The 14,523-nt window shown below is 39.5% G+C and overlaps 1 protein-coding gene across 4 annotated transcripts in view; it reads right to left on the bottom strand.

The window, feature by feature from the left end:
- GABRB1 (gamma-aminobutyric acid type A receptor subunit beta1) overlaps positions 1–14,523 on the bottom strand; it is a 324,119-nt gene that overhangs the window by 14,453 nt on the left and 295,143 nt on the right. For all 4 annotated transcript variants that reach the window (XM_079919127.1, XM_079919128.1, XM_079919126.1 and 1 more), the window contains 2 exons: positions 2,647–2,784; positions 2,389–2,541 (listed from right to left, as the gene is read on the bottom strand). In XM_079919127.1, coding sequence (XP_079775253.1) covers positions 2,389–2,541; positions 2,647–2,784 — 291 coding nt within the window. The remainder of the gene's footprint in view (positions 1–2,388; positions 2,542–2,646; positions 2,785–14,523) is intronic.

Genomic DNA, 14,523 nt, shown 5'->3' with positions numbered 1-14,523 from the left:
TATGGTCTTTTAAAATTATAATGCATCATTCATAGTGAGTCAACATGAAAAGAAGAAGCAAATAAGAAAGTTCATGACTTGCATCAAGTATTTGATACATGTATTTTAAAATATAACACAATCTTATTGCTTTTTTTTTTTCTTTTTCAAATATTACCTCTAGTTCCTTGATTCCAGAGACTAGAATGAATTAGTGCCCCGGAGTCAGGAAAAGACTTCCTAAAAATTCAACTTGTTAAAGAAATTTAAGAGTGTAGTCTTTTTAAAAGGAAGATTCTGCTTTGTCTACTTTGTTAAATATGGCATTCTTAACAATATAATGTTTGTGTGTCTGTATAGTATTTTGTGTTGATTATGGTGATTAAATGATAATTGGGAAAAATAGGAAGTGATACTTATATCTAATACTAAAGTCTGCTGTAATACTAATATTACACATTTGTATAGTGTTTTTGAAGTTTTAAACACTTACAGCTATGAACTATATGGCTGTCATAACAGCCTGCTGAGTGTGATAAGGCAGGTATATAATTCCCAGTTTATAGCTGAGTAAACAGAAACTCTGAGATTAGTTATTTTGCTGTAGATCACCCAGCTGGGGGCAAAAAGCAAGGAGGTATGAAGCAAAGGTATTTAAAATAAAAGCAGAGAGATGAAAAAGTAAAACGTGAAACTTGACGGAGGTCCTTAAAAATAAAGGTAGGAAATGTGAAATGGATATTAAAGACAAAGGAGAACTGGCAAAGGGAATGGAAGTTACAAAATGAAAAGGGAAGAAAATAGTTTAGCACTCATTTGCCAGCCAGATTATTCTATTTAGATTCCCTGATTTGACTACTAAACTTGAGGAGAACAGATAAAGTAGGAAGTCTGAACTACCATACGAAAGGTTAAAATAGTTTAGATCAGTGATAAATTTAAATGTCTGGACTGATATTAAATGCCATCATGAGTGGTGCTATTTATTTCTTTGAATAAAATTTTAAATTTCCCCTAATATAATTCTACCTAATGTTCTGTACAGAAGCAATAATTCATTAAAATCTACTAATTCCACTTCTGCTTCTACTCCTTGGCTTAAATTTTTTAAGTAAGAAGGGCTAGTAAATAAATGTCTTTTTCACTTAGATAAGGTTTTAAATACCTTAGGTTTTACATTTCAAAGAACAGGTTTATTCAGTATCTGCATAGGCTGACACCTCTAATCAAAATATTATTAGCTTTGAGGATAGGTGTGTAAAGAGAACCACAATTCATGACCTTGATAGTTCATATTCCCTACTGTAGACACTGTCCGATGTTTTTTCTTTAACTATAGCGTATACACATATTCAAATAATATGTGCAGATACATGTGTATGATATGATAAATTATTTGTCTACTTTCCTTAGTCTTGTAATGTTCAAAGGTTGATAAGGGGCTGCCCACACTTGACTTTGTGAGCCTTATATACTCAACCAATAGAGATGAGCTGTAGAGTTGACAATTAGTCTAGGGGTGAAAGGGTATGCTGATCATCTAATCCAGTTCCGTAGTCTCAGAAGAGAAGAGCTGTATATGTTAGCTTAGTAATAAATTATGTCCTTTTGCATGTGTGTGTGTGTGTGTGTGTGTGTGTGTGTGTGTGTGTGTGTGTCTGTAAATAAACCCCAGAAAGTGATAACTGAAATGGCTCTAGGGTCAAATACGAGGTAGACCCACACATACCCAGACACATCAGACAGACCTTACATATTCTAACTTTCCAAGGAATCCTTTAAAATCTCAAATATAGCCTTTTAGCTTACAGCAATTACTCAACCATGGCAAGATTAGTTCTGAATTCTGTTTTGCTGGGAAGGAAACCATTTTTTATTCTGTCCTGATCACAGATCATTAATATAGCTGATGAATTGTCTGTGCCTTATTCAAGTAGAAGGAGCTCTATTTAAAGGAGACAGAACAATACAATTTAACTATAGTTAATATTTGAAAGATAATATTGACATGGCTTGTTAATGGTCACAAGGTTTAGCTTTCTCCAAATCCATTTGAGAATAATGCAATAATGTTCTCCACTGTAAAGAGAAGGAACCAAAGAAGAAATCACAAAGTTAGTAAAATATTAGTGTAATGAGAATTTTAAAATATTCTCTAAGAAGCACTTATATAGTGTTGAATGTACTCCAAGATTTGTGTTTTATTTTGGTAAAATGATAAAAAGATATTACGTTGTAAAACATTCACTCCTGTAAGTGCTTACACATAGATGTTTTATTATCCAGCACTCTTACGGTAATCTCATTCTCTGACTCTCTGTGAGAGACACCCTGGCCTGTAATTCTTATCATTGGTTGTTGTTTGACGTTAAATCCCACCAGCTCTCTGTAGTGCTGGGAATGCATTACCTAGTGCGACTCTGGCTGCAGAGGCATCATAGTTGATCCAAAACGACACCCAGGACAGAATTGTAATCAGTGTGGAAGGCATGTAGGTTTGCAAAATGAAGTAACCAATGTTTCTCTTTAGACGAAAACTTAGTGACAGTCGTGGATATGCCCCTGAGTGAAAAAAAAAAAGAAAAGAAAGGAAAATCAGATGGTCATTTGGTGGGAGCCATCTCCTTTCTCATCATCGCTAGTTCATTTTGGGGGAAACATCCTCACCTGTTGTGAACTCCACCTTCTTGGACACCATCTTATAGTCAACAATTGAAAACTGAGGAAGCTCAATTTTATTCACTCCTGTTACTGCTCCTTCTCCTCCATTCCAGTAAAACTCAATGTCATCCGTGGTGTAGCCATCTGAAACCAGGAAACAGCAGAGTTAAACAGAATTCAGTTGGCCTAGAAATTCATTTTGAAGACAGTTGGGGATTTGGAGAGAAATTTCCCAGCAATTGATGATAAGATGATTTTGCTTTAAATTGGGATAACATAAGAGGTTTCATGTTGAGTGCTGTTTCTGACAGGCTGGTTGTGGCTGCCTTGAGAAGATGGATATACTTGGCTTTACTGAACATAACCTCTGTGATCATTCAGTGATATCTCATATCACCGCTGCATATTTATTCTCATTGTGTCCACTAAGGGGCACTCTTCGGTTAGATTGAGGGATGCCTGAATTCTAGGTGCCTGGGCATAGATTTTGACTGTGTGTTATTTAACAACAACAAGTATAATAACTGAGCACATATTTGTTAAAAGGGGAACAGAAAGGATAAAGGGATGGAGTATAATAAAAGATCAAATTAGTACGGACCCATTAAATGATCAAGATATTCAAAGAAGAGTATACATTTTTCAATTAGGTAAGCTTCTCTTTATAGCCTTTGATTATAGCTAATATATAGGTGAAAATTTTAGTAAATATGTGAATTTTTGATCATATTGTTATACCTTAATACTTATGTTAGTGAGGTTTAAGTAATTTAAGGCAAGTGTGTAGAGGATTGTAGGTTGTGGTAGAAGGATCTATCTTGAAATCTATTCCCCCTTCCAGTTCTGCTCCCAATTGCCATGGGTCTGCTTGGGTTATGGTCATACATCAGAGTAGCTTGCATTAAAAAAATGTATTAATATATTAAAAAATCTAAAAATCATTTAAAACATATAGAAGGCTTTATATTTGTATCTTTCTATCTGCTAGAGACAAAAAAAGATCTTTCTAAGGTTATTTTCTATTTTTATTGACCTCAAATAAAAAAGCATCAAATCCTTTTCCATTAGAATTACTAGGGCTTATGTTTCAAAAGTAACCATATACTGTAGTACATATTTTGCCTACTAACTTTTGATTAAGCCAGAAACATTTTCTCAAGAGATAAAGAGTAATATATTTAAGATTTAGAAGTTGAATGCCAAGTGCCAAAGAATCACCATCAACATATCGCTGAAAGAAAATTTAAGGTCTTCTTCATTTTTATTTTGAGGGGAAATAAAATTATCTTTACTTTACTGTTTTAAACACTTCTAGCTTCTCTTCAAAAAGCTCTTTTTTGAATTCTTATCCCTGAACTCATTGCACTCACAACTGTCTTGTATTTGTTACTTTTGCCACTCTATACAGGTTATTATTTACTATAATATGTTTCAATTTGTTTTATTTTATTTCTCTTAAAACCATCTTCTTCTAGTTCAAGAACTTGCCCTTTCTTCAAAGGGTAATCTTTCATATTCAGTAACCTATTTTACAATGACCCAAGTAGAGCATAGAAGTGGAAGATATTTGCTTTTAGATATAATCTTTGGTGTCCGAGAGGCTGTGAGACCCTCGATACCCACTGGACTTAGAGCAATCTACATGGAACTAATTGGCGTGTTGGGGATTTCCACCAAATTTAGGTATGGCTCTGTAAGACTGATTCTTAACATCTCTTTGAGAATCTGATAAAACCTTCTGAACTCAAGAGAATGAGAAGACAAGCCACAGATTGGGTGAAAATATATACAAAAGACACATCTGATAAAGGACTGTTATCCAAAATATACAAGGAGATCTTAAACCTTGACAGTAAGAAAACAAAAAACCTGATTAAAAATGGGCCGAAGACCTCTTAACAGACATCTCACCAAAGGAGATATACAGATCGCAAAAAAGCATATGAAAAGATGCTCCACATGACATGCTGTTAGTGAAACACAAATTAAAACAATAATGTGGGCTTCCCTGGTGGCGCAGTGGTTGAGAGTCCGCCTGCCGATGCAGGGGACACGGGTTCGTGCCCCAGTCCGGGAGGATCCCACATGCCACGGAGCGGCTGGGCCCGTGAGCTATGGCCGCTGAGCCTGCGCGTCCAGAGCCTGTGCTCCACAACGGGAGAGGCCACAACAGTGAGAGGCCCGCATACCGCAAAAAAAGAAAAAAAAAAAAAACCAATAATGTGATGCTACTGTACACCTATTAGGATCGTCAAAATCTGGAACACTGACATCACCAAATGCTGGAGAGGATGTTGAGCAGCAAGAACTCTCATTCATTGCCGGTGGAAATGCAAAATGGAACAGCCACTTTGGAAGAGATTCTGGTAGTTTCTTACAAAACTAAACACACTCTAATCATATGACCTAGCAATCTTGCTCCTTGGTTTTTAGCCAAAGTAATTGAAAACTTGTGTCTACACAAAAACCTGTACACAGATGTTTACAGTAGCTTTATTCATAATTGCCAAAACTTGGGAGCAACCAAGATGTCCTTTGGTCCTTTGATACTGTCGTACACATAGGTACTGGTATATTTCTCAGTGTTAAAAGGAAATGAGCTATCAAGCCATGAAAAAACATGGAAGAAACTTAAATGCATATTATTAGGTGAAAGAAGTCAATGTGAGAAGGCCACATACTGCATGATTCAACTATGTGACATTCTGGAAAAGGCAAAACTATGGAGACGGTAAGATCAGTGGTTGCCAGGGGTTGGGGGTGCGGAGGGATGAATGTACGGAACACAGATCCTTAGAGAGCAATGAAAATACTCCGTATGTTACTATAGTGGGAGACAAATGTCCTTATGCATTTGTCTAAACCCACAGAATGGACAACACTAAGAGTGAACCTGAAAGTAAATTATGGACTCTGGGTGATAATGCTGTGTCCACATCATTTCATCAATTGTAACAAATGCACCACTTTGGTGGAGGATGTTGATAACAGGGGAGGCTATTCATGTGTGGCGGCAGGGAGTATATGGGAAATTTCTTGTACCTTCCCCTCAATTTTGCTGTGAACAGAAAACTGCTTTAAAAGATATTCTTAAAAAAACTTCTGAAAGAACTCTACAGAAAAACATACATATAATACATATGTATAGATAGATAAATAAATACAATTTGACGGTAATTTCAGAGAATCATGGCTTCCCCTGGAGCCCATTTAAGTGTTCTAGAATAAGAACCTCCTCTCTGAGGGCAAATGGCTAGTGGCAACACGACAGCTTAAACTCAACCCTGATGCCCTTCCTTCCACTTCCGATTCAACTATGAACTTCTAAGCCCAGCATGAAGTGGGATCTGGGGAATGTGAGGTCTCAGCTCTGTCTGGATCTAGTAGCCAATGATGTCATGGGATGTTTTTCCCCTCAGGGACAGGAGAGAACTGGGGGACTACTGGCATGGGGTACTTGGATGGGGTTAGAACAGTGAGATTAAGGAAGAAAGCTGGGTGCACGGATTTGGAGGGACTAGTAAATGAAGGCTGCTGCCCCTTGTGTGACTATGTGGACTGCTGTTTTCACAGTCCTTTAATAAGATGTAGGAGAGTTTAAAAAGTGGGGAGAGAGAGGAAGAGAGAGAGAGAGACTGCCTCCTGGTGCATCAGTAGGGGAATGACAGCTTGCCTGGAGCCCACCATGGCTTTCATCTAGCTAGAACACTGTTTCCATTTACGGCGCTCGGGCAGCTGGGTCCAAATCCCAAGGGATATGCAAGAGAAACACAACGATATTTATAAGAAAACCCAGTCATCCTACAGAAGGAAAACAAGCATAAGATCCAGAATAGATGGCTCCTCGTGAGAAGAACTGGTGGAGGAAGCAGATGATAGTTTGAACTTTTCATTTCCCATCGTTATTCAAAATTTGGGAACATATAAGGATATCTGATGAGAGCACAAAAACTTCCTTACTTCCTTGTACTAAAACCCATAGTTTTCAATTTAAAAAGAGTGTTAGATAAATTGAAAAGAAGATGGCCACTGATGAGGCCAGGTTAGTGGACTGGAAGACAGTTTGAACAAAATTATAGAAATTTGGAAAGCATAAGAGCTTTGAAAGACTCATCTAGGAGGGCTAACATATGAATAGTGGGCATTCTTGACAGAAGAAGAGGAGCCATAATACACAAAGAGAAAATACAAATTTCCCTGAATTTAATAAACTGTTTTGCATATTGAAGGGCTCATTATATTATGTAACCGTGATATCACTCCTGAACTCCAAGGGTAAAAGAATAATTTTACAATCTTCCAGACACAAAGTACAAGGTATTTTCACAGGAAAAACTCTCAGATTTCTGAAGGGAAAGGATTATAGAATAACAATTCAGAACATCTAGAGTAAAGGCAAAAGGACAGCAACTCAGAGACTCAAGAGTCCCATTCCCCACAAAAATACCACTTCTTTCCAGAGAAGCATTCCAGAGAAGAATATATCACCCAGGGACCTGTTTGAGGAAATTATTCCTACAGAAGACTCCAATGAAACAAATGAATCAGGATGGATAACTAAGACATTATCAGGGAAAGCTCGTTGGAAACAGGGGGGTTGTAAAGAATTATAAGACTACTTTGCTCAAATCTATGCAAACACATTTGAAAATTTGAATAAAATGGATAATTTTCTTGTAAGAAAAGCATTTGCTAAAGCCCAAATCAGGAGAGACAGAAGATCAAAATAGTTTGTTACCCCCTACAAACAAATAAACACCAGACTTAAACATTTAAGACTGATAATTCTATTTCTACTTAAACAGTTCCAAAGTATAGGGGAAAAACGAAAACTTCCAAATTGTTTTCATAAACTAAGGAGAACATATTAGCAAAACAAGATCCAGCAGTACATTAAATAACAATGCATAACTAGTGGGGTTTATTCTAGGAGTGCAAATGATTCAATATTAGAAAATCTAGTAATATACTTCATTATATTAACAGATCTAAGGAGAAAAAAGCATATGATTATATACACAGGTGCTAGAAAGGCATTTGACAAAATTTAATAGCCAGTCTGTTTGTTTTTTAACAAAACAAACATCACTCAATAAATATGCATAGATGGATATTTCCATAACATGGTAAGACATATCTATCTCACGCTCAAAGCCAGAATCACGCTTATTGTGGAAACACTAGAATATTCCCATGAAAGTTAAGGACAAAATAAGAGTGTCCACTACCATTGCTATTATTTTTAACATTGTTCTGGAAATACTAGCCATTAGGTAAAAGAAAGAAAATTGAACTATAAAGTTGGAAAACTGCTGGTTAAACTATTAAGATTTGCTAATTATACCACTGTATATCCAGTAAACCCCAAAGAATTAACTGAGAGACTTTTACGAACAATAGAATTAGTATGATTATGGGGTACAAAATTACTACACAGAAATGGGTAGCTTTCATGTATAAAAACAAAAATTTATAATGGAAGAAAAGACCCTTTTTAAAATAGAGACAAGAAATATCTAGTAATAAACTTAGAAACAGGCAAGACTTATATGAAGCAACATTTGAAACACTTCTGAAAAGCACAAAAGAAGCCTTGAACAAATAAAAAGACATACCATGTTTTGAATAGGAAGACTCAACATCATTAAGTTCGTTTACAACTTAATGTGATTGCCTGGTAATACCAATGAGCTTTTCGTTTTGGGAACTAGATAAAGTGATTCTAAAGTTAAAATAAACAGATTGGAAAATCTAAGACAGCTCTAAAAAATAAGACTCCTGGCTTTGTGCTACTAACCTTAACTTGACAACCAGGCACTAACCTATGTGTGTGTCTTACTCATTCAATGAGTAGGTATTTATTGAGTGCTGACTATGTGCCAGGGGGTGGAAAGTTACCGTGGCTGCAGTGGTGAATAAAACTGACGTGGCTCCTGCCCTCTTGGAGCTTGCATATTTCATGTAAAATGTTACATATTTCACCACAAAATTCCTTTCTAAATCCTTCTGTATGGATTGGTTTTTTTTTTTTTTTTTTTTGCGGTACTCGGGCCTCTCACTGTCGTGGCCTCTCCCGTTGCAGAGCACAGGCTCCGGACGCGCAGGCTCAGCGGCCATGGCTCACGGGCCCAGCCACTCCGCGGCATGTGGGATCTTCCCGGACCGGGGCACGAACCCGTGTCCCCTGCATCGGCAGGCGGACCCTCAACTACTGTGCCACCGGGGAAGCCCTAGATTGGCTTTCTTTAGCATGTGTTTTAATCTTCAGGAAAGCTTTGCAACAAGGTAGTGGATAAGATTTGGGTAGCCTTATTAAATGAAGTTAAGTGATGTCAAAGGTGATATTTGAGGCACTCCTTTTGTTGGTGCAGCTCATACAGTATAGATGGCTCTGGAACCAGGAATCCTGGTTTTAGCTTTCTGTGGTCCTGAAGTCAACACATGGCAGGAGCTACCTGACTACCAGCTTCCCGACTGTGGTGAAGCCATCAGTCCCCTTGGAGGGCCGATCTGCACTGTGATACTGGGAGTCATTTCTAGTTGCCCAGCCTAGAGCCTACTACATCCATCTTTTGATTTTGTAAGCACCACTTCCTTCTATTGAAAGTCTTTCTGCTTAAGCTAGCCAAATGGACTTCTGTTATATGCAGCAGAATCTGGATTGATACATTCTCTTTCTCTTCTGGGGAAGAATTATTTGCTCCAGATTTGGAATTACCAGAGCTTTCCAGGAAAACCTCTGTTGGCTTGTGCTGGTCATTCATTTGCTGTTTCTGTGCCTCTCCTGCTTTCTATACTCTGCTCTGTACCCCTGGGGCTGGGCTCCCTCTCTCTCTGGCTTCCTGTTAGATGCTGCCCCTAGGAAGAATAGGCTGAAGATTAGAAGGTAGAAGGGGGAGGCGAGCCTCTTGATTCTGTCTCTGGAAGTGTGGCAGTGTTGCTGGTGATTGCTGCCAGGTCAGTGGAGTGATTCCAGACTCTTACGGCCCCTCTTCTGGAAACTCTGCAAACAACCAGCACAGCATTTCTAATAGGATCCAACAAATTCAGGCTCATGGGCACTTGTTTCTGGCTCTTCCTCCTTTAACACCCTTTTTTCCTTCTCTCTTTTGCTTTTCCAGCTCATCCAACCTTTGTAACCAATTCTCTCTATTAAATTCCCTATTTGAAAAAACTTGAGTGGTTTCTGCTTTCCAATGAGCTCCTGTCACATAGTGTATCTTATCATGCAAATATTTCATCTGTTTACATAGCTTTGTGTTTGTCTCTGCCTTTTGTCTCCTTCATGTCTCATTATATTATACACTTTTTGAAAGCAAAGACCTTCTTTTATTTATTTATTTATTTTTTGCAGTACGCGGGCCTCTCACTGTTGTGGTCTCTCCCGTTGCGGAGCACAGGCTCCGGACGCGCAGGCTCAGCAGCCATGGCTCACGGGCCCAGCCGCTCCGCGACATGTGGGATCTTCCCGGACCGGGGCACAAACCTGTGTCCCCTGCATCGGCAGGCGGACTCTCAACCACTGCGCCACCAGGGGAGCCCGCTTCTTTTATTCTTTAAAAAATTTCCTGATGCCTAGAACAGATTCTGTCCACAGTCATGTATCCAATACATATTTATGAATAAATGACTTTGTGAATGTTGTTTGCTGCTTAGGGGTCTATGTTTATTGTCTCAGATAGGTAGCCTGATATATAACTTCCTTGGTAGCATTCTTGAGCCAGATTTATTCCTTGCTTAAAATGCTTCTACTCACAAGGGCCTTACAGGTGGGTCTGGGCACCAAGGAAATGGAAAAAGCTGCTTATTAATTTTAGGCTTACTGAGTAACTAGGTGATAAATTACAACCTCAGTCTGATCTTCAAATTGTAGGATTCTAGGGGATAACTATGTAAGCAATATCTAGAGTTGAAGGACCAGAGATGGTTCACCGTTTGGGATTGAGAGGGGAGAAGACAGTGGGTGAGCCCAAACCTCTCACTGTCTTCTGCTTTTGCAGGGCAGCAGAACGCTTCAATGCCATGCACAAAAACAGAGCTGGAGTATGGCTATCAATCAGTGTGAATCTTAATAGGATTCAACGATTTATACAGTCAGTGGTCTGGGTCTGTATTCCCAAGCTCTCTGGCACTTTGTTCAACTAAAACCCTTTAGGCTTAGTGTTCAAGGTACTGAGATAATTGCAGACGATTTTGGGGGAAAAAGAATGCGCACTCCATTTCAGGTGGAAGTGTGAGTTCTCCTGGGAGCAATAATGGCAGCTGGACCCAAAGGGGAGAGCCTAGAAATAAACTATTATTCAAAGATTACACAAGGACATCTTGCCACAGAGAGCAAACATCAGTTTTCTCACACCCAACCGACCTATTTACCAAAGGTTTCCTTTATGAATCAGTGACTTCATACAGTGTCTCAAAGCCCGAACCCTTGGATACCAAGGATATTGTTTTGTAGCAACAATAACTACACAGAAGCTCTCAAAATTTCCTCTCAGCCCCTGGGGACTTCTTAGTGCAGCAGAAAGTACAGATAAAATTAAGTTGATGTCATTGGTTAAAGATGTGTGGAGCTAGTACAAATATACAAGCATCTGGATGTTAGTGTTTCTCTTTGCTATTTGAAACACTCTATTTTCGATGCATTTTTCTAACCTGGAAATAAAAATTACTCCCTTTTGTGCTTAATAGAGCTGGGAGGATGGTCTAAAATTGTACTGAAATGTGTTTTAGAGAATGGAGAGATTTAAGCTTCTAATCCACGGGTGGACATGAGTAAATGTATTTCCCTTTGTGGAATGGCCATGACCTCATCTCAAGTTTCACAGTGTGGGGCTTGATTGGCTTAAGCCAATTGTTAAAACACCATCCCTTGGGCTTCCCTGGTGGCGCAGCGGTTGAGAGTCCGTCTGCCGATGCAGGGGACACGGGCTCGTGCCCCGGTCCGGGAGGATCCCACATGCCGCGGAGCGGCTGGGCCTGTGAGCCATGGCCGCTGAGCCTGTGCGTCCAGGGCCTGTGCTCTGCAACGGGAGAGGCCACAACACTGAGAGGCCCGCGTACCGCAAAAAAAACCAAAAAAACACCATCCCCTTTGCTATGGTGACTGGCTAAGGGTTAGGCAATCACCCAGGTCTAAAACAATTAGGTCATAGCAGGTCCCCTGCCCAAATTAATTGCTTGCAAATAGGCATGTGACCCAAGTTGGTCCAGTCCTAGAGAAATCTAGGACTTGTGTTCAAAAGTTGGAGGAGAGAAGATTTCCCTCTCTCTTTTAGCTGTTGGTAAACAGGAAATGCTGAGTGGAGAGTGGCCAGTCCAGCTATAAGAGCCAGTATCTTTCCTTCCTGTTTACATCAGTCATTACTAGCACCTAACTGAAATCACACTCATGATCAACATTTCGGCTGACCTACTGAAATAAACTTAGTAGTCTTCCACTCTCCACTTCCTCCTGCTCTTTCCACGTGGGGGCAGAAATATTAGGAATTTATCAATATCTCTGCTCCAGGAGCTGTGTAGATCCTTCCTGTTTCAAGGTTATTAGATATTTGTAATGGTGCATCTCAGAAGCAGATAAGAAAGCCAGTTGGGTCTAATCCTTCCCGTGGCTCCAAACCTGCTAAAACATTTATTCTGAAGGCTACTTGGGATTCCTTTCTCACCCATCTCTGTATCTCCTTGGTAGCCTAAGAAGCAGTAAACCAACCATGGAAGCCAGATTTTTAAAGCATTCTCACAAGTATTAAGAAACTGTAGGTACGACAGTAGAAACTAACACAACATTGTAAAGCAACTATACTCCAATTACAAAAAAACTAAACCAAAAAAAAAAAAAAAAAGAAAGAAAATGTAGGTACAAATCTGTGCAACAAACCACTTAATAATTGACTCCTACCTGACGACCCACCGTTTGAGTGGTCATCCAGGGAAGGCCCTCGTGCTATTTTCTTAGTCAACTCAATAGTTAATTATGTTTCTGGGTAATCATTAGAAAATACGTCCTTATAATAAGAAAAAATTCACCTTCTTGGAGAGCATTCACCATCTGATCCTTGTCTACCCCTTGTGCTCACAGAAAATAAACCCAGTACCTTTTCTACATGATAGTACTTCCCATTTTTGAGGACACCTCTCACGATCCCTTTCAGTGTTTCCTTCTTCAGGCTTTGGTCTTTCGCAGGATGTACTCAACCTATGAAGCTTTTCTCCTCTCAGTAGTTTCCAGTTTGCTGATATGCCCTTTGAAGCATGGAAGCCCCAGGCTGAGAGGTGGCCATGTCTACCTCGGCTCTTCTCCCTTCTTTTATCTGGAAGATGTTCCTATTGTGTAGACTCACCCCCAAGATTAACCCTGCCCTGGTTTAATCTGGCCAAACATAGGAGGCCATGGCACCTCCTATGTTTGGCCAATGTAAATTTCCAGAGTGACTTTCCAAGAGTCCTGCTCTTTCATATCTGACTGCTTAATACCACATAGTCCATGAATCCTTGTCTACGCGAGATCATCCCCATTTAAAGACTTCTAGGTCCCAGGTACTTTTGATTTTGGAGACACCTTCCCACATTATGTTAAATACATTAAAATGCATTCACATCCCATGTTAAACCTAATTTACATGTCACTGTAAAAGCACTGGATTGCAGCTGACTTGTTAACATAATGTCATATTAGGTTTAATATTGTAGTTTTCCTTATGCGTTTTGGGGCCAATAATTTAAGACCCTTGATAAACTCGTAGTATGTAGACATTTTGCCTATAATGCTTGTTGGCAAAATGGCTTTGCTGGAGCCCAGATACCGACTGGGCTGTAGTGCCCTGCTTAAGATTGCTTTCCATGCATTCTTTATTTGGAATATATCCAGCTCCTCTTAAATTTACGACTGATGGGAATTCTGCTGTCATCGTCAGATCTTCTGACCCTGATTGTGGCTTGTCCTGATTTCTAAATTGGCTACCACCTCACGATGGTAGCCAATTTCTCACGATGAAATTGTCTTCCAGGTTGTACTGCATGCAGTAGCTACCCCCTTGGGTTGTTCAGGTGGCCTCTCCGAGGCTGAGCCTGTCTGACCCTGTCTGGCCTCCTCTACCATGTTTCTGGCCCCATGCTGATGAGGTTCTTACATGCTTTCCACCATGCCTGTCCAACTCATGATATTCTTGGCGTAGCTAGCTAGTGAAGGGCAAGACTTTTCTTATTCTAGTCACTGGTCTTCTATTAAAGCAGCACAAGTTCAAATTAGCTTTTTGACAGTCACATTACTTTTTCTTCCTTGGACTCAAACATAGGATCTATTACAGTCCCCATTAAATTTTATCTAATTCAATTTGACTTGCTGTTGAGGTTTTTTTTGATCTCTATTTGCTCACCCTCTTGGTTTCATGTTCTCTTCAGGTTTGATAAACATGCCTTTTATCATTATTCCCTTGACTGAGACAAATGTGGGATGGCAGAGACAAAGATAGAGCCCTGTTACAATCTCTTGGCAATACTCCTCCAGGTTGATAATAAAAGTCTCTAATCAGTACTTCGCTGGGTGGCACCATCATTTATTCATTATTTTTTAATTAATTAATTAATTATATTTTTGGCTGTGTGTGTCTTCGTTGCTGCACGCAGGCTTTCTCTAGTTGTGGTGAGCGGGGGCTATTCTTTGTTGTGGTGCACGGGCTTAGTTGCTCTGCGGCACATGGCATCTTCCCAGACCAGGGCTCGAACCCGTGTCCCCTGCATTGGCAGGTGGTTTCTTAACCACTGTGCCACTAGGGAAGCCCCCCATCATTTATTCATTTAATATTTGCCTAATAGTTTTAGCTTTGAGTCTGTATCTCTGTATTTATCACCTTTACCTGATTCAGTGATTTTACAATCCTATCAAAT

This window comes from Stenella coeruleoalba (assembly GCF_951394435.1).
Source record: "Stenella coeruleoalba genome assembly, chromosome: 4".
Taxonomy (NCBI): Eukaryota; Metazoa; Chordata; class Mammalia; order Artiodactyla; family Delphinidae; genus Stenella; species Stenella coeruleoalba.
Note: the sequence above shows the minus strand (reverse complement) of the source record. Positions and strands in the feature narration are given on the sequence as shown.